At 42.2% G+C, this 25,489-nt stretch overlaps 1 protein-coding gene across 1 annotated transcript in view; it reads right to left on the bottom strand.

The window, feature by feature from the left end:
- nphp4 (nephronophthisis 4) overlaps window positions 1-25,489 on the bottom strand; it is a 130,829-nt gene that overhangs the window by 271 nt on the left and 105,069 nt on the right. Inside the window, exons 16-29 of the mRNA XM_036533581.1 lie at window positions 23,506-23,693; window positions 21,669-21,829; window positions 21,150-21,330; window positions 12,380-12,514; window positions 11,033-11,244; window positions 10,180-10,406; window positions 5,976-6,165; window positions 5,246-5,329; window positions 4,730-4,886; window positions 4,520-4,596; window positions 4,169-4,254; window positions 3,497-3,668; window positions 3,149-3,328; window positions 2,175-2,318 (exon numbers count right to left, since the gene is read on the bottom strand). Of these exons, the coding sequence (XP_036389474.1) occupies window positions 2,175-2,318; window positions 3,149-3,328; window positions 3,497-3,668; window positions 4,169-4,254; window positions 4,520-4,596; window positions 4,730-4,886; window positions 5,246-5,329; window positions 5,976-6,165; window positions 10,180-10,406; window positions 11,033-11,244; window positions 12,380-12,514; window positions 21,150-21,330; window positions 21,669-21,829; window positions 23,506-23,693 (2,194 nt within the window). The remainder of the gene's footprint in view (window positions 1-2,174; window positions 2,319-3,148; window positions 3,329-3,496; window positions 3,669-4,168; window positions 4,255-4,519; window positions 4,597-4,729; window positions 4,887-5,245; window positions 5,330-5,975; window positions 6,166-10,179; window positions 10,407-11,032; window positions 11,245-12,379; window positions 12,515-21,149; window positions 21,331-21,668; window positions 21,830-23,505; window positions 23,694-25,489) is intronic.

Below are 25,489 nucleotides of genomic sequence, written 5' to 3'. Positions count from 1 at the left end.
TAAAGGCATTTTCAAACCGGGTGATGCAGCAGGGAAGAGAGAGAGCGCAATGGAAGACCTTTCCTTGTGCTTGCAATGTTATCACTTGACATGGAAACATTCAGCAGAGTGATGGACCTTATATGTGTTTTGAGTTCATAACACCAGCCAACTGAAGGTGCGATATTTACGTGTGGAATAGTTCTGTTCTGTTCACCAGTCTAGTTCAGCCACCAGTCTAGTTCAGCCACAGAGGCACTATGATTACTATACAGACCTGGCAATAGAGATGTAGATTAGGATTACAATCTAGAATGTAGAAACACAGCTTTGCACAACCTAGCACCTTAAACCTTAAAGTAAACGTAAGACCAAAATACAGAAAAAAAACAATTAAAGAAAAAAACATCCTAACTGTAAAAAATGACGAATGACATAATTCCAGATTTTATCATACACATTAATAGAGTATATGCATCATGGCCAATGTCTGGCCTGATTAACAGTTGATTGCTCCCTTTGCACCTGTCTGCACTGCACAGGGTAACTTGAAGCAAGTTGTTCTTGCGAGTGTGGACTTTTCTTTCTGCATTATCTGTAATGGCCAGCTATAAGATATATGGGTCAATGTCAAGGATTTATCCAGTAATCTCCCCAACAGCACAGCTTTTATTGATTGTGCTTGTGCTTTTCCGCTCCAAGATTGTTTTATTATGACTTGGTTGTTGTTTCTTGTTGAAAAGGCAACTCCGTTCACATACTTTAAAATATAGGGACCATAAACTCTTAGGGCAAAAACAATCACTGAAGCAATTTTGAGTGGAAGGAAAGAAGATCATTTTTCATTCTTTACACATCCTTTAGATTAACAAGTTTCAGTATTTTATTGTTGTTTTACCATTAACATTTTGGGCTGTTTGTCATTTGGAATATTGTTCAGTTACAGCTTTTCTATCTTGTGTAAATGACCTGTTGCTATTTACATTAGTTCTTTCTGATTATGGATTATGACATACTATATCAGTCGAAGAACCCTTGTAAAATGCAAGAATGCCCAAATACATACCCCTTTCCATCAGGTTCTCTTGCTTTTTTACTGTACCGTAGTCAATGGCCACTCATTTTCCAGCTGTGAAATTTCATGTTAATGATCTCTGTACAATCTCTCGTTGTCTAATCACAAACTGCATATGACAGCACGATGCTGCAAATTTTGTCAACCATGGAAAATTCGGGTCGATTCTACAACTAACTGGCTAGTTTTGGTCTGAGAGGCAGCTGCTGATTACCATGTTTGTCACATCACATATTCTGACAGCCAGTTCTGCTATCGATTTAAAAACGTGGAGACACTAACTACACTGAATGGACAAATGGCAGACAAATGAAGACCATGTTCTAAACGGTATATGGCATTGGAAAAAAAACAGGAGAACTCTCTCACGTTTTGGTTTGCTGGGCGAGTAAGTTTGACTCCAACCTAATTGATTCTTTATGTACCACGATAACCTCTGCTGGCTAACTAGCTAATGCGTAATGGTAACCAACATTACTTTGGTTTACCTGTCATCTTTATGTGTAACATCTTCCTGACTAGCAGTTTTAGACAATAATATACAATGTTGTAATAATATACGATGTTATTAATGAACAATTTTAGCCAATATACAAATGTGTGCCATGTAGGATTTAGTTCAAATTTAGCTTGACCAAAAATTCTATGTACTTGATCACTTGAACGTATAGTTATCTCAAGATAAATATGAATTAAATGTTAATTCAGGAAATGTAGATTAAAAGTTCTTTCCGAAAGTTTCCAGTTATAAATATCACATATTTGTTTCTATGGTTTTATGAACCTCCAACTATTATTTAAGACATCTCTTTTACCACTTTTTTCAGACTCATATGGTCAAGTGCTAACATAGCAAAACCAGTGTTATTTTCAGGCACTACCTCTCACTTTAATACACCGCCAAACAATTCAAATGTTGTTTATGCGCATACAAATTATCAGTAATCAGTCAAAACTGGTCACACAAAAACAGCTACCTCCTCCTGTGTGCGGAGGCAGTGGGGAGTACTCAAAATGCACAAAACCCGCAGCAGCGGACACTGAGGTAGGAATAAAAGGCTGGCTGCCTCAAATGTTTAGAATGTGGAGAGTGACAGCGGTTGACTGTGCCAGATCTCACTTGGAAGGAGTCCTCCTTGAACTGCAGCAGGTCGGGGTGGTCGGAGCGCAGCAGGAAAGTCCTGCGGGTGGGGTAAGGATTGGTGTAGGTGATTTTTTTGTTGCTGCCCTTTCCACCTCCCACAGGGAGAAAGATTTCGAATGCCTGGAAAAGAAAGAGCAATACAACTCAAAGGCATGCCCACACAAGTGTAAAAACACGTACGCACTCACATACACACAAACACACAAATGCACATTCACATACAAACGCATATAAACACACCCACACATGCATGCACACACACGAATGCACACAAATACAAATGAACACACACACACACACACACACACACACACACACTTCCATACACACGCACGCGCACACACACACACACACACAGAACACAATTTTCAAAGGGTAAAGTGAGAACCTGAGAAAACCTTGAATAATGATGGCATAATCCATAAAACAAGAGCACTGTAAATTCAGCTCACAAAGACAGTTTCTTGATCTCTTTTTTTGGCATTAAAATGGAACATAACAAGACACATTAACCACAACCTACATTTCCAGACAGAAAAATAGCAGGGATGAAGCTGACCTTTTAAAGGGTAAAGAAAATCTTAAAAAGAGGCTTAGTACAACCCAGTACACATCGACAATGTTCCCTGTGTATGACAAGAAGCCAAATAATTTCTAAAAATACATTACCCAGGTTGTCCCCTATGCTTTTATTTCTATTTAACGGCGCTGTTTAAAAATCTTAATCCATGTGCATTGAAATTTTGTTTCTTGGAAAAAACCTTTAAGCAAAGTAGAGCTGAGAGACGAACACACGAGCAAGGCACTTTTAAATTCTGATAAGTTGTCTGCAGCCTGGAGCACTCACTCCTCTTAACTACAGATTTAATTTGTGGCATATTATAAGCTCCTCACAAATGGGGCACATTATCTTCTATTGAACCACAGCGCAAACATCCAGGCCTCATTACTTTAGATATAAGTGGCTGCCGGCAGGACACGCAGAGCAACCAGGAAGCCACCAGCTGATGGTACTCCACATCCACCACATTCAGGTACACAAACTTGCTGCCGGCTCTCCGCGGTCCCACTCCAACCTGGAGGTCCTGCACTGCGTTTGGGGGGAGAACAAACACCTCGGCAGGGTCAATCTGAATAGGGGCAAAAACACAGAGGAGACGCCGTTAGGCTGCCGCCGACATCTTTGCCTTGAGAAAAGACTCCACGCAATGTGTTATAGTAAAGTTTAGCCAACACTTTGAAAACTCTTTTGAGTACGTAATCCACTGTGTGGACCCAGATAAAAGGTATCCGAGTACCTGGACCTCTTCCGGGTGAGAAGTATGGCACTTGACCTTCCGCACAGCCTGGGTGCCCCTCAGCACCAGGGACTGCCAGGTTACCTGACCTGTCACACAGCTGATGTCAACACGCTGCAAGAAGTGGACGTACACCTGCCAGATCTGGGTTGGTGCTGCCAGCCACTCGTCCCTACAGAGACAAGTGCCTTAGATTCTGTTCCCATCAGCACCTATAAAACTGCATTTGATCACTAGCACAAAAGAAAGACTAAAGAGACTCCACTAAGACAAAGTTTTATTCTTGGTTCTTATGCTAAAAGTACAAGAACAATATGGAGAAAGTCAGCTGTCTGAGCTCCTCTTTTCATATCCTTAGGGAGAAGTGCTGTCCTCAGCGAGCGCAAAATATATTATCTGTGATTGTAATTATGAGGTATGGAGATATTCTACAGCTTCAGCCTTCTTCATTACTCACAATGTAAGACATGCCTCAGTGAGTAGTGATTCCTGCTGTTTTTAATGATCACATGACAAAATCACAGCATAATGCAATCAGAAAACAAAACAGACACCTTGCGATTAGATTAATTAGATTAATCATGTAAGAGCGGCACAATCAAGGATTAAGTCACGAGGACTACTGTTTCAACAGCAGTCATTTTCTGATGCCCTGCCCGGTCGGGTACATACGTGAACACTGTGATAAAGAACTTCTTTATCTGCGGACTCTGGCCACCTGTTACTTTCAGAAACACATCCTGGGGTTCTCCGGGGGCCTGGAGGTTTGAAACAAGAGGAACACAAATGTTAAGCACATAACATTTTTTTTTTTCGTTTCCTGGCAGCTAAGCATCAAAAGACTGATCGCACAGGCTAAAAACACATTTAATTTAGCTATTGTCACATCATATTAAATGTGTCTGCAGTGATTCTTTTGAAGTGTTCCGATCATGAAGACTCACACTCTGTGCAATGAATCTCTACAAAATGATCTAAGATATAAATAAGTTACTGCATGTGAAGGAATTTGCTCCCACTCACCATCTTTTTTGTGTCACAGATGACGTTGGGGTCACTGCAGCGCACTTGAATCTGAGACACTGTGTCACCTGACCTGACTGGCACCCCCACAGAGAGGGAATTTCAAAGGTAAGAGAGGGAGCATACATTGATTCTTAGGTTTGCAATTAACAGTGTGTTTAGAAAGGAAAACCACAAAAAGCACAGCCAGTTGTGGAGACTTGAGTGCACCTGGCAGATTGTCCCACGGGGGAAGGCGGATGGCCTTCTTGAGGAACGTGAGCTCCGGATGGTAGAATCGAAACGTCTGATCGATGACGTGTGGTGTGGGTTCGACGTTCACCTGACAAATCGCCATAGGCTTGCCGTCATCCGCCCTGAACACAACCTGAGCACAGACAGCCGAGGTCATTTACCCTTGTGCAGGTACCATCACTAGAAGTCCAATCATGCAGCAGTATGATGAGGACCAGGGCTTATAACCCAAAAGGCTGTCTGTTCGATTCCTAAGTGGCACTGCCATCGCTGAGTTGAGTAAGGTACCTGAGTAAACATCCATCTGTACGTATGAAATGCATTCATACAGTTCTGTAAGTTGCTCTGGATAAGGCTGTCCATTGAGTGAAATGTCCAAAAGTGCAATGTATGAGCAGTCTTTATAACAATTAGCATACAATGGATTGGTTTATGGCTGCCAGCACACAATATGACAATTTTACACCCTGAATAAGACTGATATGGACATACTTTAATTGTCTTGGCCTGGACTGTGTTCGACTGATGCTTCTGGGCCACTATAGCACTCCTTCCAGTATGTACAATGGCTGGTCCCTGCAGGAGATATGTAAGAATCAAACACATGGGTATTATGAAAATTATTATTACAAATGCACCCAAGTCAAAGTTTTTCAAAGCATATAAACAAACAGTTCTTGTACTGTATAGATTACAAGCCCTTTAACCACCATTGGTTTTTGACAATTTATTTTACTCTGTACTTATAGTCTGTAAAACATCCAATGTATTCCCTGAGGCTTCTAGAAAAATAAAACTGTGAGGTTCACATCAGGGGTTTTCAACCTTTTCTCTAAAGAAGCCCACACTAAGAGACTGCAGGGGTTTGCCTCTTCAGGCAAAACAAACTGGATTATTTTACACACCATTCATGTATTATATATCTGTGTCTGAGAGAGAGAGAGAGAGAGAGAGAGACAGAGAGAGAGAGAGAGTCTGTGTGATTGTGTATGAGTTTGTAATCCATACAAATATAAAATACAATTATCCATTGTGATAAATGTACATACGTTATTGAGAACACTCCAGGTTGCATTAGATAGACACATAGACATTATGAAAATTTTGCTTATTTCAATTACCAATGGGAATGTTAAAAGCAGAATTTGGCATTTGCGTAAAATGTGTGTTTTTTTATTTATTTGAGAGAGCTAGCTGCACAGAGCATTTTTGCAGCACTTACCTGTGTGACGACGGCATGGTCTGAGGTGAAGGTTTGGTATTTCAGAGGGACGTAAACGGTCTCCTTGGGGCGCAGGTACACCTGGGGGGTCAATGTGTTCTCTTTGAGGTGAAACATGTCCTCCTCCAGAGGTGTCATGGTTTGGGTCAGGTTCTTGAAATGCCTCCATTCCCTGGAGTTCACGATAACGCTGAAAACAACAGATCGAGGAAATTTCAAAGGGCCGTTTTTCTTTCATTAGAAGCGGCGCCGCGGATTACCCGGTTCACAGACGCATTGTGTTACTATAAAGCCGCCCAACTCGAAGAAATGAGATTCTAGAAAGTCTGCAACCTATAAAGATAACACCTTTCGGGTATGAAATTTTATTTCTTCCTCAAGAGAAAAAAAAAATATCATGCTCAAATGTTTCATGGAAAGGTTGCCTCTTTACTTCAAAGCCACAACCCCTGGGCATGAAAACAAAGCAAAATTTCTGAATTGATTATAGTGGTTCTAAGTATCACTGCTGTTTTTACATACATATAGACCGCAATAACACAGCTACACTCACTCCGAGGCCTCCATTGGTAACATATTTTCCACTCTGACTGTGAAACTTGTTTTATGCATAACGTGTGACAGAGAGAAGCAACTAGACACAAAACGAATTAAGGTCTGGCCATGTTTGAACAAGGGCTAGAAAGTAGGGTGTGTTTAAAAGCAACAGTGAGCTGTCCTGTGGAGAGTAGAGTCTCCAAGCCTGAAAACTGCTAGCGTGTGCTACACTGTTCTGCTCCACCCCTTGCCTGAAGCCATCTCGGCCCACAGAAGCAGAGTCATACAAAATGCATGGCAACAGATGGAAAGACACAGGTGAAGAACATGTTTCCACCAGTCTGAACAACAAGGCTCCACTTGCACTAAACATCCAAATAATGTCAGAATATCACTGTAATTTGTTCATTTCTGCGGTGGATGGTGAGGGTGAGGAAAAAGACACCCCACCCCACCCCAATTAACCAGCAACTTAAAGCTTCTGAACTGAATCACAGCTCTTGGGGGGCTGTTAAGCACGACTTTTGACGTATGTGTTATAGGATGCGCTCTTTCCATATTAAGCCAAACCTGCTCCTACAGTGCCACCCATCTGCAGTATCACCTCTTTTAACCTTCTGAATCATTCATTTCTTCTGATGCTCTCTGACACTTCTTAAGATAGCTCACGATGCAGCTTCACTCAGCGGTATCCAAACTAATATATCCGAACTTAACTGCATGAGGCTGTGGCAGAGGCCAAGTACTACTGATACCTATAGCAACCATCTTTCACCACAAATCTGCGAAATTACCATCCGAGCCACGGTATTGCTGCTTCCGATGTACACCCCCTTAACAGTGATGAATACTTTAAAACTAAAATTCAGAACAAGAGAGAATTTATAATTATGTAGGGGGCTGCTGCTCTATAGGTATGACGGACACCCAGGCTGTTTTGGCCAATTTGCTCCTGATGCCGAATAGCGTCATAACACTTTCATGGCTGAGCAGCACCACTTGCCAGTCACCTGCCAAACATCACACACCGCTACAGCTAATCTGCTCCCGAGGATACAAACGGCGGAGCTGAATACGTATTCACTGCTCACGTCCATATGAACCTTTTTCTTATTATTACCCAGTGTTTCTCTTATTTTATCACGCTACTCTCCGTGAAGCACCAGAGACCTGCTGACAGTTGGGCGACCGGTGACAGCAAGAACCGACGGTTTAGGGTTCCATGGAAACGGACGAGGCTGACTGCTTCTCCTGACACTCGAGATGACCTGATACGGACCAGCTGTGCCCAGAATGGAAAGGATTTGAACCAAGGACACACTGCCAGTGTGAGGGACGGGCCTGAGTGCGATTCCCTTTGGGGTTTTCTCCATCTTAAGGAGCTTCTCTCTGCCTCTGGCTTGCTCACTGTGGGGGTATTTCAGTGATTTACCTCCGAGGGCTTTTACTGTGCTGTCTGCGCTGTAACTAGAATTTGTCTCTGAAAAAGGACTGAGAAGAACTGTAAAGCTAATCTTTCTAATCCTTTTTTATTCAAGTGCCTTTTCTGAATCACTCCATAAATTCTCATCTGTGGTAATTCGTAATGGACTCTTGTCTTTTAGTAATCTCCCATGTCCACAAACACTTCTCTCACTATTCTACTGAGAAGGGTACTATATAAAAAAGAGTCCATTTTAAAATGTAATTTCAGGGATTGTTTGATTATTACAAAGATACCACAGTACAGATATGCAGTACTATATTTCATTGCATTTATTACATAGATGTAGGTTGTTTTCCAGTCTTTACATCATCACATCTAATTCCCTTTGGGTGTGTGGACAATATCAAAAATGCTCAAATCAGTTTGCCTCAGATAAACCAAATCAAGGTGAATAAAAGGATGTGGCATATGTCTGAACTTTTTATGGCAGGGATAACCATTTTGTTCAGAAACAACTAACCACAGTACTCAATATTAATTAAGAAACTGTACAGCCTTCAAAATCAGTAGGACACTGGTAAGTTGAATGAAAAAAATTAACAGCTTTGTGATAGTTTGAGTTTGACGAGCTTTATAGTGGAAGAAATGGTACCAGAAAAAAGGACAGCAGTATCTCTCCACATTTTATTTTTTTTGTTAGCTCACTTTGTTAGCTCTCTCGTCAGAGGCTACAAGAAAGAGATTATCTTTCTGTTGGTGGGGAATATTATTGTAAAAACTGAAAGCCTCGCAGCTTTGTTCTGAACATGCTACAAATCTAACGGCGGCGTTCCTCTGATCTCCGGCTCAGCCCACAGAGGCTTCAGAAGAGAAGTGCTGCTGCTTTATCTCCTGCCCGTGCTAATGCCGTAATGATTCACCCAATGCTGCACTCAGGCTGCTGTTTATCAAAATGAGGTATGCAAATCTGCTTGGACCTGAGCAGAATGTATAATATGGAACAACTTTTGACAAACAAGGGGGGGGGGGGGGGGGGTTGTTATTTCCTGTTATTTCTTTACTGTCATAAACCCAAGCTATTCCTTCCTTAGAGGCACTGTTAATTCCTAAAACTTCATCTGACCCCTCTCACACTGGCTACATCCCCCAGTAAAAACAGAGAAACACAGAAATTCAAATGTGAGATCAGATGAGCAAGCAAGACATTGCAGGGATAAAGCTCATTCATCACAATGAAGTCGCCATCTATCTCCCAATTAGCCCTTTTATGTTGTGTGTTCCATTACCTTAATACCAATAAATTGGTCAATAATAAAGACCAGTTATCAGACACTTAAAACGTTCTAACTCATGATGAATTACTGCAATGCTCTTTGCACATTTTACACGCTCCCAACAGCAGTGAAACAGGTTTATTATTTGCCAAGCAGACAGTCTAATCCAGGGTGAATTAGGGTAGTATCAAATCTAAGCAGTATGCACAAATGTTTTGGCCGTTTTCCAGAAGCGCTTAGCCAGAAGAGTACACAGATGCACGTGTAACGCACAATGAAATCCTCACTTAAAGGTGTCATGCCTCCCTCTTTACACAGGTAATGCACCATACCTGAAGCTTGAGTGATGTCTGACATAATTTCCTACAGTACTGCATTTTTCAACCACAGGCCATTCTGCCCTTATCCTTTGGGTTGCAGGGACTTCATTTTCAGGATATGGGCTTTTCATTAGACGGACATTAGATCACAGTCATTTTCAAGTAATCAAGTTGACCAAACGTACATCCCGCAGGTTTCTGTCTGAGATGTCAATTCCTAGCAAATATAATATGATGTGTCAAATGATGTTTGTTTATATTATGGCTTTTGAAATGACAAGCGGATTCATATATATATTACAAAAAAATAACTAAAGTGTAGGTCATGATACAATTAAAGTAGGCTAATATTACTTGATGAATGTAATCATCTCTGGGGCTTCCCCACCACAATACTACTGGGGAATCTGTAAAAATCATGTCCACATAGAGAAATGGAAGATCCAGTAGCACACCTGAACATATGTATATCTGTGTGTTGACTACCAATCACATGCAAATGAACAAAGACAACACACTGACACTCAGTAGGAAAGCAAACCGTAGGCAGTCCTACCACTTAGTGCTAGGAAGGGGCTTGCAGCTACATCCAGGTTTTGGAGAGTTTATTTCTCAATGACCGGCAACCATTTCCCCCTGACGGCTACCTGAGCTCCGGGTCCTCGCTCTCGATAGTGACGGTCTGCTGAACGTTGTAGGGGTTCTTCAGGACGAACTCGAAGAATTCGGCGGCGCCCAGGGTGGCGTATAGCGTGTGCTGGGTGGTGATGGCTTTGCTGAGCATGCTGGTGATGCTCTCCACCTTGCTGCGCTCGCGGTAGGCCTCGATCAGCCGCAGGTCCCGTCCGTGCTGGACTCGCTCCTGCCGACGGCTCTGTGAGGGACCGCCCCAGTCAGACTGGATCAACACTCTGCCTCACCACTGACCCCTACTGTTACACTTCACACTATGGTTGCAATACAAATGAACTTTAACCCTGCCTCTTTAACTTTAACTCTAACATTAAATTTAACTAATGAAGCCAGTTTAGTTTTTATCTCAATCGACAAGGAACTACAAAAAAGAATGCAAAAACAAAACAGTACATCAGTACAATTGTATGGGCTCAGTATGGGTGTGCCTTGCCTGCTTTGAACATGACTCAATAATATTCAAATTATTACCTGGGGTATGAGCTTTTCCATACATGACATACATACATACATATATACAAACAACATAAAACATCACCTCAATGCCAAAAATCAGTTTTTGACACATAAGCAAGCAATCATGCTCAAGAAACACTAGTTTTTTTTTTTTACACAGAAACCCTCTGAACATCTGGACTGGGTCTCAATAATGTGTGAAGTGTCTTCAGTTGTACCCAACTTGCTAACCAAAAGAAATGAGTGCGCACACAGGCTTAGAGTAAATGAATGACCATAACAGCCTCTGTAACAGCATCAGTCAAGGCCAGCCAGCTGGACCCACGGTCTGGGAGCATTCTGGGGCCGTACCAGGATGTTGGGTTTGGTTACGCTGGTGATGCAGCCCTGCTCCTCGAACTGGCGCACGGCTGCCATCCTGTCCAACTTGCGCCGGCGGGTCTCCTCCGTCTCCGGCAGCGCCTGCCCCAGGGCCACCCCCGCCTCCTTCATCCGGGTGTGCAGCAGCGCGGCCAGCTCGCTGTCAATCTCCACCAGCCGCTGGGCCCGGGAGGCGTTCCGCACTACAATGAGTTCATGGCACGCGATGCAAATCATAAAAAAAAAAACACAGGGCAGCGACATGACTGGTCCTCACTCAGCATGTGTTCAACCCACAAACTGAAAGGAGACTGGATTGCACTTCCACAATCAGTCCGAAAAAATGCTTTTTTTTTTTTTCTTCCTTCATTAAATGACAAATTACCAACGTTTAGGCTCTTACAGTGCTTTCATCACGGATACTATGCAAATGTTCAAGCAAACATTTTAAAAAAGGACTGCCAGGCGCGGACACAGTAATTGAGAGCTAATTGGCACCACATTTCAAAATTAATAATATTAGACAACAAAAACACATAAGCATAACTCGAATGATACATATTAGTATTAAGGGTGGGTGGTTTATCCTCAGACCCCTCTTTCTGTTCTGTAAATAGCAGTTAACATCACCAAGGAAAAACTGTCAGAAAAAGCAAGCAAAAATGACTGATCAATCCGTAGATAAAATCCTACATGATACATGACCACAAATAATTCCAAAAACTAAGGAGGAAGCCAGCCTCAAATAAAGAGCAGATAAAGTAAATTAGGGATCAAAAGAAAAGCCCTGCAGTATTGCTTGTTGCCTTAAAACCCTGTGTAAGAGGTTTTACTCCCACTCAATGATGACTGACTGTATGATTTTTTTTTTTTTTCCTCAAGAGGTACATCCACCTCTCCTTATCAAAAATTCATCTGTCCTCTGCCAATCACATGCTGCGGGAGATTGCAGTCTTGCTTCCAGGAAGCCTGATGGCCCGGCCAAATCTCCACCGTCTGACCTGACACTTTAAAGTATATTGACAAAATTGTTAAATTACCATTTATAAGGCCTGCCGTAGGAGCCGGGCATAGACAGTCATTTTCAGAACAAATGATGGTCTTACAGCCATAACTGTGATGATTCATCCTTTATGTTGGGTCAGGTGGTAAGAACCATAAAGTAGCAAATGTGAATGAAGAGGCCTGCGTGGCCCGCCGGTGACTGAACAGAGCACTGAGAGTGCTATCCTCTCAAGCAACAGACGAAATGTACTACCACTAATGCCAGCTTTTTCACCCTCTTGTATCTAGTGTACGGGAAGCGTTGAATGGGAGGTTTGTTTTCTGAACACGCACCGTTGAGGCTCTGCACGCTCTTGGAAGAGAGGCTCCCGCCGCCGAAGCCGCTTGTGCCGTCGCGAGCCGTGATCACATGTGAGCGAGCAGGGGGGAGCATCTTGGACTTTTTCACATTCTGATCCGCAGGGTGCCCTGGTAGAAACCAGACGGGGGGGGGGGGGGGGGGGAGAAAAAAAAAAACAATCTGTAACAATGGAGAAGACTGCTGAACAACTTGTGCTTTCTTAGACCAGGGAGACTTTGCAACCCTTTTCTTTTGTTCTGTCACTCCAGCACCTATTTCCCTCAAATTAACGGAAACACTTACATGCATTCTATTCTGGAGCAAACAATGTGTAGCCGTGCTAATAATTACTGGAACAGCAAACCCTTTATGGAAGCCAGTGGCTGTTATAGCAGGTTATACAAAATTGAAAGGTCTGAATAACTAAGTTTTTCCAAAACTTTCCAGGACACAAAGTGACCTTCACGGAGTTTGGTAAAGTTTCAAAAATTCCTTTTTGTCTTACTTGGTGGTTCTAATTCAGGAGACACCTTTTATAGTCAATTGCTCCTTGATGTCCTATACTGTCAACTTGCCACTGGCAAGAAATGAAAAAGGTTCAACCATTATACTAAGCCACTAATATCTGCTACGGATATGACACTCAGATCATTCTTTTTATTTCTCCCTCTGCTACACAGGCACCTTCCAGAACCTTTCCGTGTCTTGAATACATCTCCTTCAGGATGACTGCCCATTAACACAGGAGTAACCTCAGCAAGCCAGTCTTTACCATGCAGCCAAGTCGTCACATGTGCTGAACCCTACTGTCTGCTTGGAGAACACCACCGCGTCTCCTCCCTGCTTAATAAGAAACCACAAGTTACATTCCAACACTTGGTAGGCTTCTTTTTTGTGAACCGCTGCGATTTTGACTAGCTCCTGCTACTTATTCAAACAGAATCAGAATCCACCCGTTTCTCACCACTTCCTCCACTCTCTCTGGCCCTTCTGCACTCCCTGGCTGGACACCTGACAGTTGGGAATCGTCCAGATCTATGCAGTGGACTGGTCTCTCCTCTGTCACCACCTACGCTCAGGCCACACATCTCCTTCCACTGGCTGCCATCTGAAGCCGTTATGCCGTTCGTAAACCTTGGTATTGAGTTACTGAGACCCCTTAATCACAGTGCACTCACATACAGTCTCTCACATTTCCCTAAAGCCCAGTTGGTGCCCAGCTTCTTCTACAACTGCTCATTGGTTCCTTCCTCCGCCTTCGCCCCCACCATGACCTCTGGACCTAGCCCCCCCCAACCCCCCCCCCCCCCCCACAACAGTGGAATGCCCTACCTTCCCTGATCATGACAGCAAAGTCATTCAGCATCTTTCATTTTTTATCAAATACAGCTAAAATACATATTAAACAAATAATTTTTCTAAATTTCTGGGAATTTAAAGTCTGAATACTTAATACATAACATAGTACCCTATTGTAATAGCAGCAGTGACAGTTTCATCTGCCTAACTACAGAACTGAAGTGTAGGGGAAGGTGTGCTTCTAATCCTCCACCACCAAATGGACTAGAAATAAGTCTACAATAAAATGCTGTTCAAATTAATTACTGATAGGAAGATCCATGTTTTAAGTGAACTTGACAGCAGACAGCAGTACAGCAGCACAACAATAATTTAGTGCTCTGCTCTGCTTTGCTCATACACACTGCACACTGTCGTTGTATAATTGGTAATGTCATTGTGTACTGTATTCTGTGTATATAATGTATACTGTATTCTGTGTATATAATGTATATCTACGTGTGCAAGGTGTACATAGTCTGTGTAGGTCTGTAGTGTCCCTCTTTGCTGGTTTTGTGATGGTGTGCCCTTCATGTTAAGGCAGAGAGAGACGGAGCACAAGCATTTCATTATATGAACTTGCTATGGTTGTGAAGATGAATGAAGTAGCTAGCAATAGCGTTCTTCTTTGAGATTCTCACGAATTCAATAACTATCCGACTGAACTGTTCTGCTCCATTGTTTCACAGTTCAGAATGCAGAGCTTTAGAACTTAGATAGATGGGGTTTTGTCATCTTATTGCTAGCATGAGTCTCTGGTGAACAGTGACCAGACAAGGCTGTTAGGGAGCTTGGATAGTGTTTCTTTCAGTTGAAACTGGCTTTATAAACCCCTATTGTCCACTCACTCCCAAAGTGTCATAAATTTAAAAGAGCCTAATCTTCTTTCTTTGACCACAATTAAAAATGCATTATTGTAGAGATCAAATTGAAATATGTTAACATTGCATGTACAGTACTGAGGAAATATATCAGTTTACAGGTCCCTGCAAATCTTCACTTGTTGCAGTTAGCTACTGTTATGAGTCCAGTTGTTTTTTCACTATTTGTTATTTGTATTCAGCACTATAATTTGTAATACTTTGAAAGGTGCCCCGGATAAGGGCATCCGCCCAGTTAATAAATAATAATAATAATTAATGACACCATATGCATGACTGAATTTCGATACAAAAAGCCAATTTAGTCTTATATCGCACAGCAACTCACGTCCACACCGCTGACCACCTTGTCAGACAAAATTCATTTGCCATGACTTGGCACCATGCAGCACATTCTTGTACTGCGGATTTCAAAGCTTATCGCTGTCGCAGAGGGGCAGATTTTTGAACATCAACGCAGTCCTTTCAGCGCCTACAGAATGCAATGTACAGAGAGGAAAGCAATCTATTCCCGGATGTCACCAGTCACCCTGACACAAAATAAAGATTTATCTGCTGTCTGCAAAAGGTGATCGCATGCTCTTTGCATAGAGGTGTACATGTAAAGGGAGACCTGACACAGTGAGGCGAAATACAAGAGCCTGTCATGTCTCCGTGCCAGCTGGAGCATTGAGTAACATATAGATAAAAGGCCTTCACACTGTCAACACAGTCTGCCAGTGAGCAACACCAAACCTCAGAGGGCCTTGTTTGGAACAAGTGTGGCAGATGTCACGGGGAGTGACCGAGGCAGAGGTATTACATAAGAAATAAATAAATAAATCTGCCATTAAAAAAGCTTGTTTGCAAATGGTTTGTTTCTTCTGATGCTATTCACCCTAAACTCCCTCTTACCAAACCAAAAAAAAAAAATAGAATATAGAAATATACTGAGAAACTAGTCTGTTTGTGCTTTAATGTAACCTGTGTGTCATCCAGAACTTTCTCTATATGCCATCATCAGGTCCACTGCCAGGATCACTAGTCTTTTGTGAAAGGACAACATGGTTGACACGATGTCTTGATTTCATGGTCAAAGTGACCCTTGCCCAACCCTCCCATGTACGCTAATAACAATAACAATGTGGGCTGGACTGAGTACATTCGGTCAATATGGGCCTCTTGGCAATCCGACAGCCTTTTGATCCACATGGCTCGCGGCTGATCCTTGCATCCAGCGACGTGAACCGATGTTCTAAGCGGGAGAAATGTGAAAGGAGGGACCGTGGCCCCTGCCAGCACGATTCTGAGCCGAGACAATACATGAATGCGTGCATGGAGCAAGTGCTTGAAGGCAGCACTGAGCACTAGATAGGAACACTGAACGGTTCCGGGTTTTCCCCCACTGACTGAGACTCCCATTAGTTCACTTTGAGGACAGCCAGCCGCAGAAGCTAAGGTATTTTGCTGAGCAGCGCTTATGACTTCTATTAAGGCGGTACAGGACTTGCTCTGACAGAAAAACAATTAGAGTGGGGTATGTCGCCAAAGTACTTCACATGCTGCACTTAACACTTTCAGCACCTTCTGCGGCAGCATCAGTGCGCCTGAAGCTTAAGACAGAATTTCATATGTTTACGACAACAATTATACGTAGTAGTTATATGCGGCTATTGTGTAAGGTGTATAAGGGGTCGTCTGAAGTAATGAAGACCCAAATCAGAAACATCCAATATACTTGCATGAGTCCTTTTCTTATGTATTCTTATTCAATTTTCAATAGTGCATCACGCAGCAAGGTCTTCTAAGACCAGGGGAATAACAACTATGCAATGACACCAATTTCTACTAGAATTTCCTAAGTGATCTACTGCTATTTGCTCTCAACTACATTGCATACTACAATTCATTAGCAGTCAGCCTCATCCAAAGCAATTACCATAGTTTACAATTTTTACTTGCTATCCATTTATACGGCTGGATATTTACAAGGCGATTCGGTTTATAAATACCTTGCCCAAGGGTACAAGAGCAGAGCCCCGCTGGGGATCAATGCAGTGACCTTTGGGTTGCACACCCTGCACGTAAGCCTTACACTTACTGTACAGTGCATGAACCGAGCAATGTAAAAGCTGGAAAAATGTGACAGTTTGAAAAATATAAGACCTGTTGGAAGGTCAGCAAATAAAAACCACAATATCCAGAGAATATCCACATCATTTACTTTGGAACACCTTTGCCTCCCACTAATAAAACGTCCTCCGAATAACAGTCCACAGAGATGGTGTTGCCATGTGAACAGACACAGACACAGACAATACAACTGCACTGATTAATTTTTGCGGTGCTTTCATTAGGTTTCGAATCGTTTCACAAGTCATTACATTTCCAAATGCTGGCTTCAGAAGAGGGCTCTCAATGTACAAAATAATATGTTTGCGCAGAATATTCAGAGGGCTAAATACAATGGCTTACCCATTAAGCTGATAACAAAGTAAAACAGATTAATGACTGAGTTGATCACAGACTTCAGATCCAGCCTTCATTGTTTTCTTGTATTTGTCTTGTTTTGTTTTTGAACATCATTTTTTTTTTTATCCAGTTATGATAAAACATTCCTCACAGAGGCATCAGAGAAGAAGATTGCCCTTAGAAGTAGCTAGATATGACTTTATAAAGCCAGGATGACTATCAGTGGGAATGAACTGATGATAACCTGAAATATGTGTACATAATTAAGTTACTGCTAATGAATACTTTACATTATACATATTTAACCACCCCACCCCTTGACGTATGCTTAAAGTTACCCATACAGCTGTTTCAGATTCATGTGCTGTTCAAACAAAGAGTTTGAATAATGTTGAGGACAAAGCAAAGAGTCTCAGTAATGCTAAGGATATCTCCAGCTCACAGAATTGTCTGCATTTTACTCTGTGGAACTGCACTGCTGATTGAGAGAAAGAGCAGGGGACACCTAAGCAAACCCAGGAGGAAGAGCCGCTGGGCGGCACATTAGAGGTCATAAATTAAACCCCGTATTGTGAGGAAATGGAACCTCTCCTTTTGACATATGGCTGCTGGGCTATTTTGTGGCATATGGTTCAATAACAGCAATCTAGACATTATCAGCTTGTGTATACAGTTTATAAGCATTCAATATAATGTATACATACCAAGCATAAGACCTCCTTTCTCCTCTAATATCTGTGTTTCGTGAGTATAACAGCACAGATGCATTGCAACCTCAAAGCAAGGCTGGTCCATGAGAAAGACTAATTGAAAAGTGACTGCCAAGAGCCTCTATCAGATTTATCGAGTGGTTCACAGTGTGCATGACATTATAATGACCCCACTGCTCCACCAGCACAGCGATGCCCAACACACACTGCTTAGCGCGAAACGACAAATGAGAATGTGACCCACTACGACGCTGGAGTGCATTATTTGATTTCTCCCAGGGTTGGCTTCCAAAACAAATACACAGGCTCATGTTCCAGCGATTTTTTAAAATAAGCTCATTCTTTCATGTTGTGAAGCACTGCTGTCCTGGTTTTCTGCTGTAGGTAATCTAACCTCTTTAAGAAACAGTAATATAAAAAAGCCATAGTAAAACATTCTCTGTATGGCAACATCATTCAATAACATCTTATTGTTGTATTTTTTCCCATTGACAGGCACGGAACAAGATATGGTCCCTGCACCATTATTTGTCGAGCAAATTTGATTTAAAATATTTCCTCTTTGTGACAGTCTTGGATGAGAGTTCTCACTCTCATCTTGCTCTCCAACCTGGGCTTATCTGGCTCGCACAGATAAGCACTGCAAAAGGCAGTGGGAGATAAAAGTATAATAGCCTTAATCTTTACTCCTGCTTTTTAGCCAGATGCATCACTCCATGCATGTGTCTCTCACTGCGATGAAGAAATGTAATGTATGTGAGTATGCATATTTGCCATGCTGGATGGCAAGGTGGTGGCGTGGATTACAACGCTGAAAAGCAGGCTTGTATGATCCCTCTTTCATTTTCTCTTAAATTTGCTGCCTGAAATTGGACTGAGGGGAAAAACTGTAATTAAATGATGAATAAATGTTCCTGAAATGTGTGAAATGTGAAGCCCAAGTTCCATAAATTCTGAAAGGAAAATATTTTTACTTGATTTTTATTTGATTACAGTTTCAAAGGAGAGTGACTTAATTCCTTTATCCAGCTGTGTAAGAGATATGAGCCATGCTGGGCGCAACCCAGCCTTCGCATACATTGCACAATATAAATAGTACAAAATGTCAAGGGTACAAATGGTACAACTGCCCATCTACCTGCCAAGGCCTCCTCTTTCAGCAGGCCATCCACCATTGAAAGCATATGTCAGCATGACTTATTTGGATTTTCACTCAGTTTCTTTGGGCGCACTGACACACTCAACGTTCTTCTGCATCAGTCTTGTCTGTAATTTATGTGAAATGCTTGCGGGGGAAAAAAAACGCCACTCGTATCTATTCAATGTTGATATCACAGCAACAGCCCTATGCTGCTTCCATGTGGTAGGTAGAAACACATGGCTACCAAGATAAAGAGTGATATGCTGTGTTTTTCAAAGCTAATAGGTAAGTTAACCAACATACAGATACAAGTGATATTTTTCTGCCCCGGAAGCATTTCACTGAACTTTGGAGGTGTGCTCCCGCCTCAGGTATGACTAAAGGGAAAAAAATACGGAAGAAACCTAACACCACATACCGGGGATAGCTGTTATGGCGCTAAAAATAGCTATTTGATATATCGCAAGGGCTATACCGCCCAGCCGTACTAGAGATCACTGTGAAATAAAATCTAGTCATATGATTGTCAAGACAACAATATTAGAAGACTAAATTTGCGGGACACCATCATCAAAGGGCGTATTTTGATATATATATGAAGTGCACATAAAATGATGGCAATGCCAGGACAATGCCTCTGAGTTTTCTCTAAAACTCTACAATGTTAGCGATGGAACGCAAGTGGTTAATAAAAGATGGCCAATATGCTTAAAAATACACTCAAAAAGATTTGCCTAGTCAACACTCCGCATAGTTCAAAAGCGATAAATAATCAACACCAAAAGTAATGTTACAAACAACTGATGGTATCTTTAAATCATTCTGTGCGCTTCCCCAATCAACCCATTGAGTGAATACATCAATATTTAAGATTCATTAGACTCTGATTAAATTTTTCGCAAATGAGTTTTGTCTAATTATCCGATGTACTCTTTGTGCCAGTGAATTTAATCATTCTTATGGGGCAAACAGTCCTTTTTGGAAACAGTCAACCGCAACTAATTTTAAGCCATATACAATTATGTTTTTATGAAATGAAATGAGAGTGAGAAAACAAGCCCGTTATCCAAGACTCTGCTCCTATTAACACTGAACAAAAATACTCCACCACCAGTCAAAACAAAGCCAATAAAGTGTTTTTATATTCAAAAAGGCCGGAGTCCTCCGTTTGCTTTTCGGATCATTAATATCGGTTTATCTGGTATGACTTAAAAGATTACACAGTGCTAATTAAATGTACTTATTTAATTATTCAAATACTTGCACAGTTCATGGAAACGGTAATTAAGAATTAAATGATACATTGTTTCTTTCATTTTAAAATGTCATGGTTGGCATTCGGTGAATATCTCTTTAAGCCAAATCCTGATGAATAAGAAACTGTCATCACCATTTTCCAGAACTGACATATCTAAAATCAGGACGCAACAAGAATATAATACCTCCGTCTTCATAATTAAATATTTGATACGGAATATTCATAACAAGATAGTAGCCCCTGTTTGTTTGGAAACACAACATCTTGAACTTCTGATTAATCCAATTTTGATTAATACGTGACTAATGAAATCAACCACCAACAAAACAGCCACTCAAAGGCTGGCGTTGAAGGCTGTGAATAATGCGGGCCTATCTCTGCGAGGCAACACTTTCATTTGGCACACCCTCTGTTGTGTGTTGCACTTCTAATGCTCAACCTGGGAAAGCGATCGGGGCGGCCAAGAGGAACGTCACGTTACAAATCGGCATCTGCCTTCGCGCCTGCATATTCCAAAGCCCTCCTTCAGACCGGCTGACGACTTAATTTCTTCGTCAACGGGAACAAATAAGAGGGGAGACAAATTAATCCGCAATGAAAAGGAACAGCGGGCCTGCTATGGTGAGGGCTGAAGGATGGCGTTTCTAATAGATAATTGATTCCCACTGTCTCCTGCAATAAGACAGAACAGGACAGGATGGTTCGCTAATGGAACTGCAGCTCTCAATTAGAATTTATAAAAGGGCTCCTTTTTTTACCCTAATTTTAATTTGCTTGTTTCTTTAAGATAATCCATGAGAAATCATGGATAATCTGTCCATAGTTCTGCGCCTAAAAACACTGGTCCTTCCTCTGTCTGTATTGCAATTATCCCATAATGACAAGCCTGCTGCTTTCCAGCCCCTAATTGGAAAAGATCCAGTGCGTCTAACGACATAGTAACGGCACTGTGTCCCTTTGATGCCTCTTTGATGCCACACTCACCGACGTTACCCATTCGGAGATGGATTCTGCCTTTGACTGTTGTGAAGGCATTGATGGGCGATACAGCCGTCCGCCCAGGGACGTCCCCACTCACGACCATGGCATCCTGCAGGTACTCGGTGGTGACCACTTCCAGCTCCTGTGTTATCTGGACCGCAGGCCTACCCTGCCGCAGCAAGTGCTGTAAAAGAAAGCAGGCAGAAACTTTTGCAAGGAAGTAAACGCTGTTCTCTTTTCACCTGACAGCCTGGCTGTCTTCACATGAAACCGCCGCTTAAAATAGCCACACCAATAATCACGCTTTGAGGCAACTACAGTTTAGAGGCACTTCCACTTCAAGTTCAGTAGACTGTTTGATTTGAGTCCTCAGGTGCTACGGTGTTCAGGCCAGTGCGGCGCACAGGAAATATTACAACATCTCCTAAGCACTGACAGTCTGATGTCTTGCGTCCTTGCGATTTACTCAGTGACGTGCACGGTCTGTGTGTCCGAGAACAATGCCATACAGTAAGCTCAAACCTTGAGCTCCACAGCCGCGGAGCCAATGAGAAGGAGAGAGTCGCTGTCCCACACGTCAATCTGCAGCGTGTGAAGGGCCAGGTAGCGCAGGAACCAGCGGTGCTCCCCGGGCTTCAGGAAGCCAGGGTCCACCAAGTACTTCAGCTGTAGGCCAGGACTCGCTGAGAGAGACAGAGGAGAGTGGTGAGGAGACAGAGGCAAGTATGTCTTACTACTGCAAGTTCAGCTTGATTCCACCACCAGTGTCTTTCATTTCATTGCTGTCATTTAGCGGATGCTCTTACCCAGAGTGACTTACATACAGCTAGATGTTTACTGAGGCAATTGTGGGTTAATTACCTTGCCCGAGGTTACACCAACGGAACAGCAGCACGGGACTCAAACCAGCGACCTTTCAGTGGCGAGCCCTGCCCCTTACCACTACACCACACTGCTGCTCCTGTCTCTCCTATCTCCTCCATTTCAGAAACCCATACTGAATAACAAATATGACAAACACGAATGATGTACAAGCCTGCAGAATTTTTCGTTCCTTTATGCAACAATTCTGCTGAAGTGCTTAGCCAGATGAGCAATATCTAAAAAGAATGTTCAATCTGCCTTTTTAGTAACCTGTACATGCCAGTGCTACAAGGTCAAAAATAAATGTGCTATTGAGAGATATTGAGGAATTGCTGAAAATAAGAAGGCCTTGAGGTCATGCTTTACTTGCTTCAAGCTATACAGAATGTTCTCACATATTAAGCACTACCTAGTACCATGAGTATGTGCTGTAAATTTTTGAAGTCCTTTCAAAAATGTTCTATGTATTAGTTACTGGCAACAAGACATGTTCAAATGGACATTGGCAGTTTCACAACGGTGAAATGATGAACCTAATGGACAGTTACACTGCTAGTTTCATGGCCATACCTGAACCTTGTAATAAATGCAGCTTTTAGGATCCCCTGCGTAACCACATACTCATACACATTGCATTACTTTCCACTGAACTTTCCATGAAGTCATAGCCAAGGCAGATAACTACCGCTGCCTTTCTTTTTTTTTCTGTCTGCATGATCTTGATGTCCTTCTGCAATTATGTGGCTGCCATTTTTGTTGGAAAAGCAGTGATGCAGCCTGACTGAAATTCCCATCTGTCTCCCCGAAAGCCGGTGCTCGGACCTGACAGCGGCCCTGCCAGTGCAATAGACAGGGAGAATGGAGCATAAAATAGACCGTATGAGGAAAACATCCTCCTCCCTGGGTGTAATATGGATTGTGTGGTGGTGGGGGGGGGGGGCTTTCGTCAAGTCATTTCATCGAGCCCCTCCGCCCCCCGCCCCCCCACCCACAGACACTGGCGCTCTCAGTAGAGCAGAGGGGCCCCTGCTGCAGCCCTCCTGATGTGTAGTGAAATGACAGCGCTGTGCGTTGTGGGGGGGGGGATGCTCTGGCTGTCGGTGCAGCCCCAGTCATAGCGGGGACAGAGCCTGAGAGGCTTCTCTCCCCTGGCCAGCTGCAGAGGGACCCAGATTTAAAACCTCTGCTGAGCTATGTGCAGAGTCTGCCTGGCAGTGCAGGGACATTCGGGCGAGGGTAGGTTCCCAGGAACCTCACACACACGCCCGGGGCAGGACAGGCAGGGGGCCAGGGCTATACCACCAGACTTACTGTGGCGATTAGGAAATCACTTTTGGAGGAAAAAAAAATGTGCACTGATGTAATGTTTAGAGCAGAACAATATTCGCTGTGTTTTAGGACAGAGACATTTACTTTGGCAGTTGCCAGACTGCACCTCCCCAGTCACCAGCAGATGGTAAGTGCAGTTCAATGCCCACTGCTCTGTTGCTCTCACCAGAATTGACGGTTCCATCTTTGTTTGTAACAGCTAGGACACACGGATGCTTATCCCTGGACTTCTTCTGCGCCTTGTCCGCAGCGAGCAGCACCATCCGTTGTGTTGTGAGGGGTGGAAAGCGGTACAGCTGGAACGTGAAGTAGACGGAATTTGGCCAATCTGCATTCATGCCTTCCTGTGGTATCCTAAAAAAGAAGAAAATAACACATTCCAGCTGTTCAAGTAATTACTCCGGGTATCTGAACTAAGTTAGTATAGCAGGCTTCCTCTTTGTTCCCACAATGTTGGAGCTTAATATAGTTTCATTAATAATATATTTTCAATTATGTGGAGGACAAATACTGCAGGTACTGAGTGATCTTTAGAGATGTCCTTAAATCCAACTTTATATTTATGTAACGCTATAATACACTTATTGACATTTGTTTAGCATATTGAGTTTGTTTGGATTTGGGCCTGTGGGTCTGTGGGTCTGGCTGCCAAAGAAATATTTACAGAACAAGGTGGCTGTATTAAAACTGGCCATGTGTGAAAATATTAATACGGGTATAATTTAATAATGCTACCTGAGACGGATTTGAGGATCAAATAAACCAATATTTCAAATGAAAGTGGTGCAGTTAAATGGTGCAGTTAACATAAGTTGTTTCTTTCTATTTGTTACAGAGGGACCAAAGTAAATAAATTAATAAATATAATTCAAACCCCATTTAATTCAATGGGTTGTTTCAAAGACACATAGAAATCGGTAATACTACTATTAAGTATAATTAAGTACTTTCCTGAAACATGATAGATTTTCTAAAAAGCTACTGACCTTGTATATCATCTACCCTAAAACCACACAACCAACATACTGTTTAAGAAGACTTGAAGAAGATGGCTGATGGTCCCATATCTAAAACATTTTCTGAACAGGAGGCACAGAGAATATTACCATAAAACCTGCTTCAAGAAATTATGAGGAATATAACATATTTTCTATTATTTGTTACAAGCTAGTACAGATACTGTAAGTGGATTCATAAACTTAATGCACTATAAAATCATAATATTTAATGGAGATGATCATCTTATAAAATACACAAGACAAACGAAGACATTTTGTTCCAGCAAGACAATTAGATACTGTATGATGTTTACAACAAACGGAAAAAGTCATTTCAAAGTCTCGGCACAAACAAAAAAAAACACCAAACCAAAAAAAAAGTCAAACCTTTTAGTAGGCTACCCTTCCCGTTAAAACTCTTTATTGAAATGCCCACCTCTACCCAGTACTGTTTACCCAGGGTGAGCACTACATGGCAACCGTGTCATCAGAAGGTGTCATAGGTCATGGTCAGGACCACATGGGGTCAGCTTCTGATGTAGCCCATGCTAAGAGAAACTTTACTTACATGTGTTTTAATCAAAACAAAGCAGTCATGTATTTCAAAAACACACACATTCAATACACTACTTTCCAGAATACCCTTCACTTAAACATTTCATCCCCTCATTTTGCAAAGAATCAATGGGCACACAACCAAGATTTACTTCTACAATGTCCTTTAATCTCACAGAACGTTCACTCTTAGAGTGCACTGTGTATTTGTGCTTATATACTGGTACTGTAGTAAGGAGGAAAAATACGTAAATGTTATAGTTCTGCAAATATGAAAAAGAAAAAGGGATAAAAACTACAGCAAAATCTGCATGCCACAAAATGATCAAAAACCTGTTCGCTATAGCACTGTGATTCTCAGGTTCAAGTGTTTGTATCAAGTTATAACAGCAGAAATTATGGGGGTCCTAAACTATGATACTGCGGACACTTCTGGCACACGGACTGGGTGTCGCCGTCCTTGGTGCAGATTAAACTAAACAGGAATGGGTTTAGCCAGAAATAATTAGTCTCCAATGGGAAGATTAGCTATCAATCACTGTGCGTTAAATAAATGAACAAAATCATTTAAAACAAAGATAATGGTTGAGCGCAATG

The sequence above is a fragment of the Megalops cyprinoides genome, chromosome 7 (assembly GCF_013368585.1).
Source record: "Megalops cyprinoides isolate fMegCyp1 chromosome 7, fMegCyp1.pri, whole genome shotgun sequence".
NCBI lineage: Eukaryota > Metazoa > Chordata > Actinopteri > Elopiformes > Megalopidae > Megalops > Megalops cyprinoides.
The sequence above is the reverse complement of the archived record's forward strand: the minus strand, read 5'-3'. Positions and strand labels throughout refer to the sequence as shown.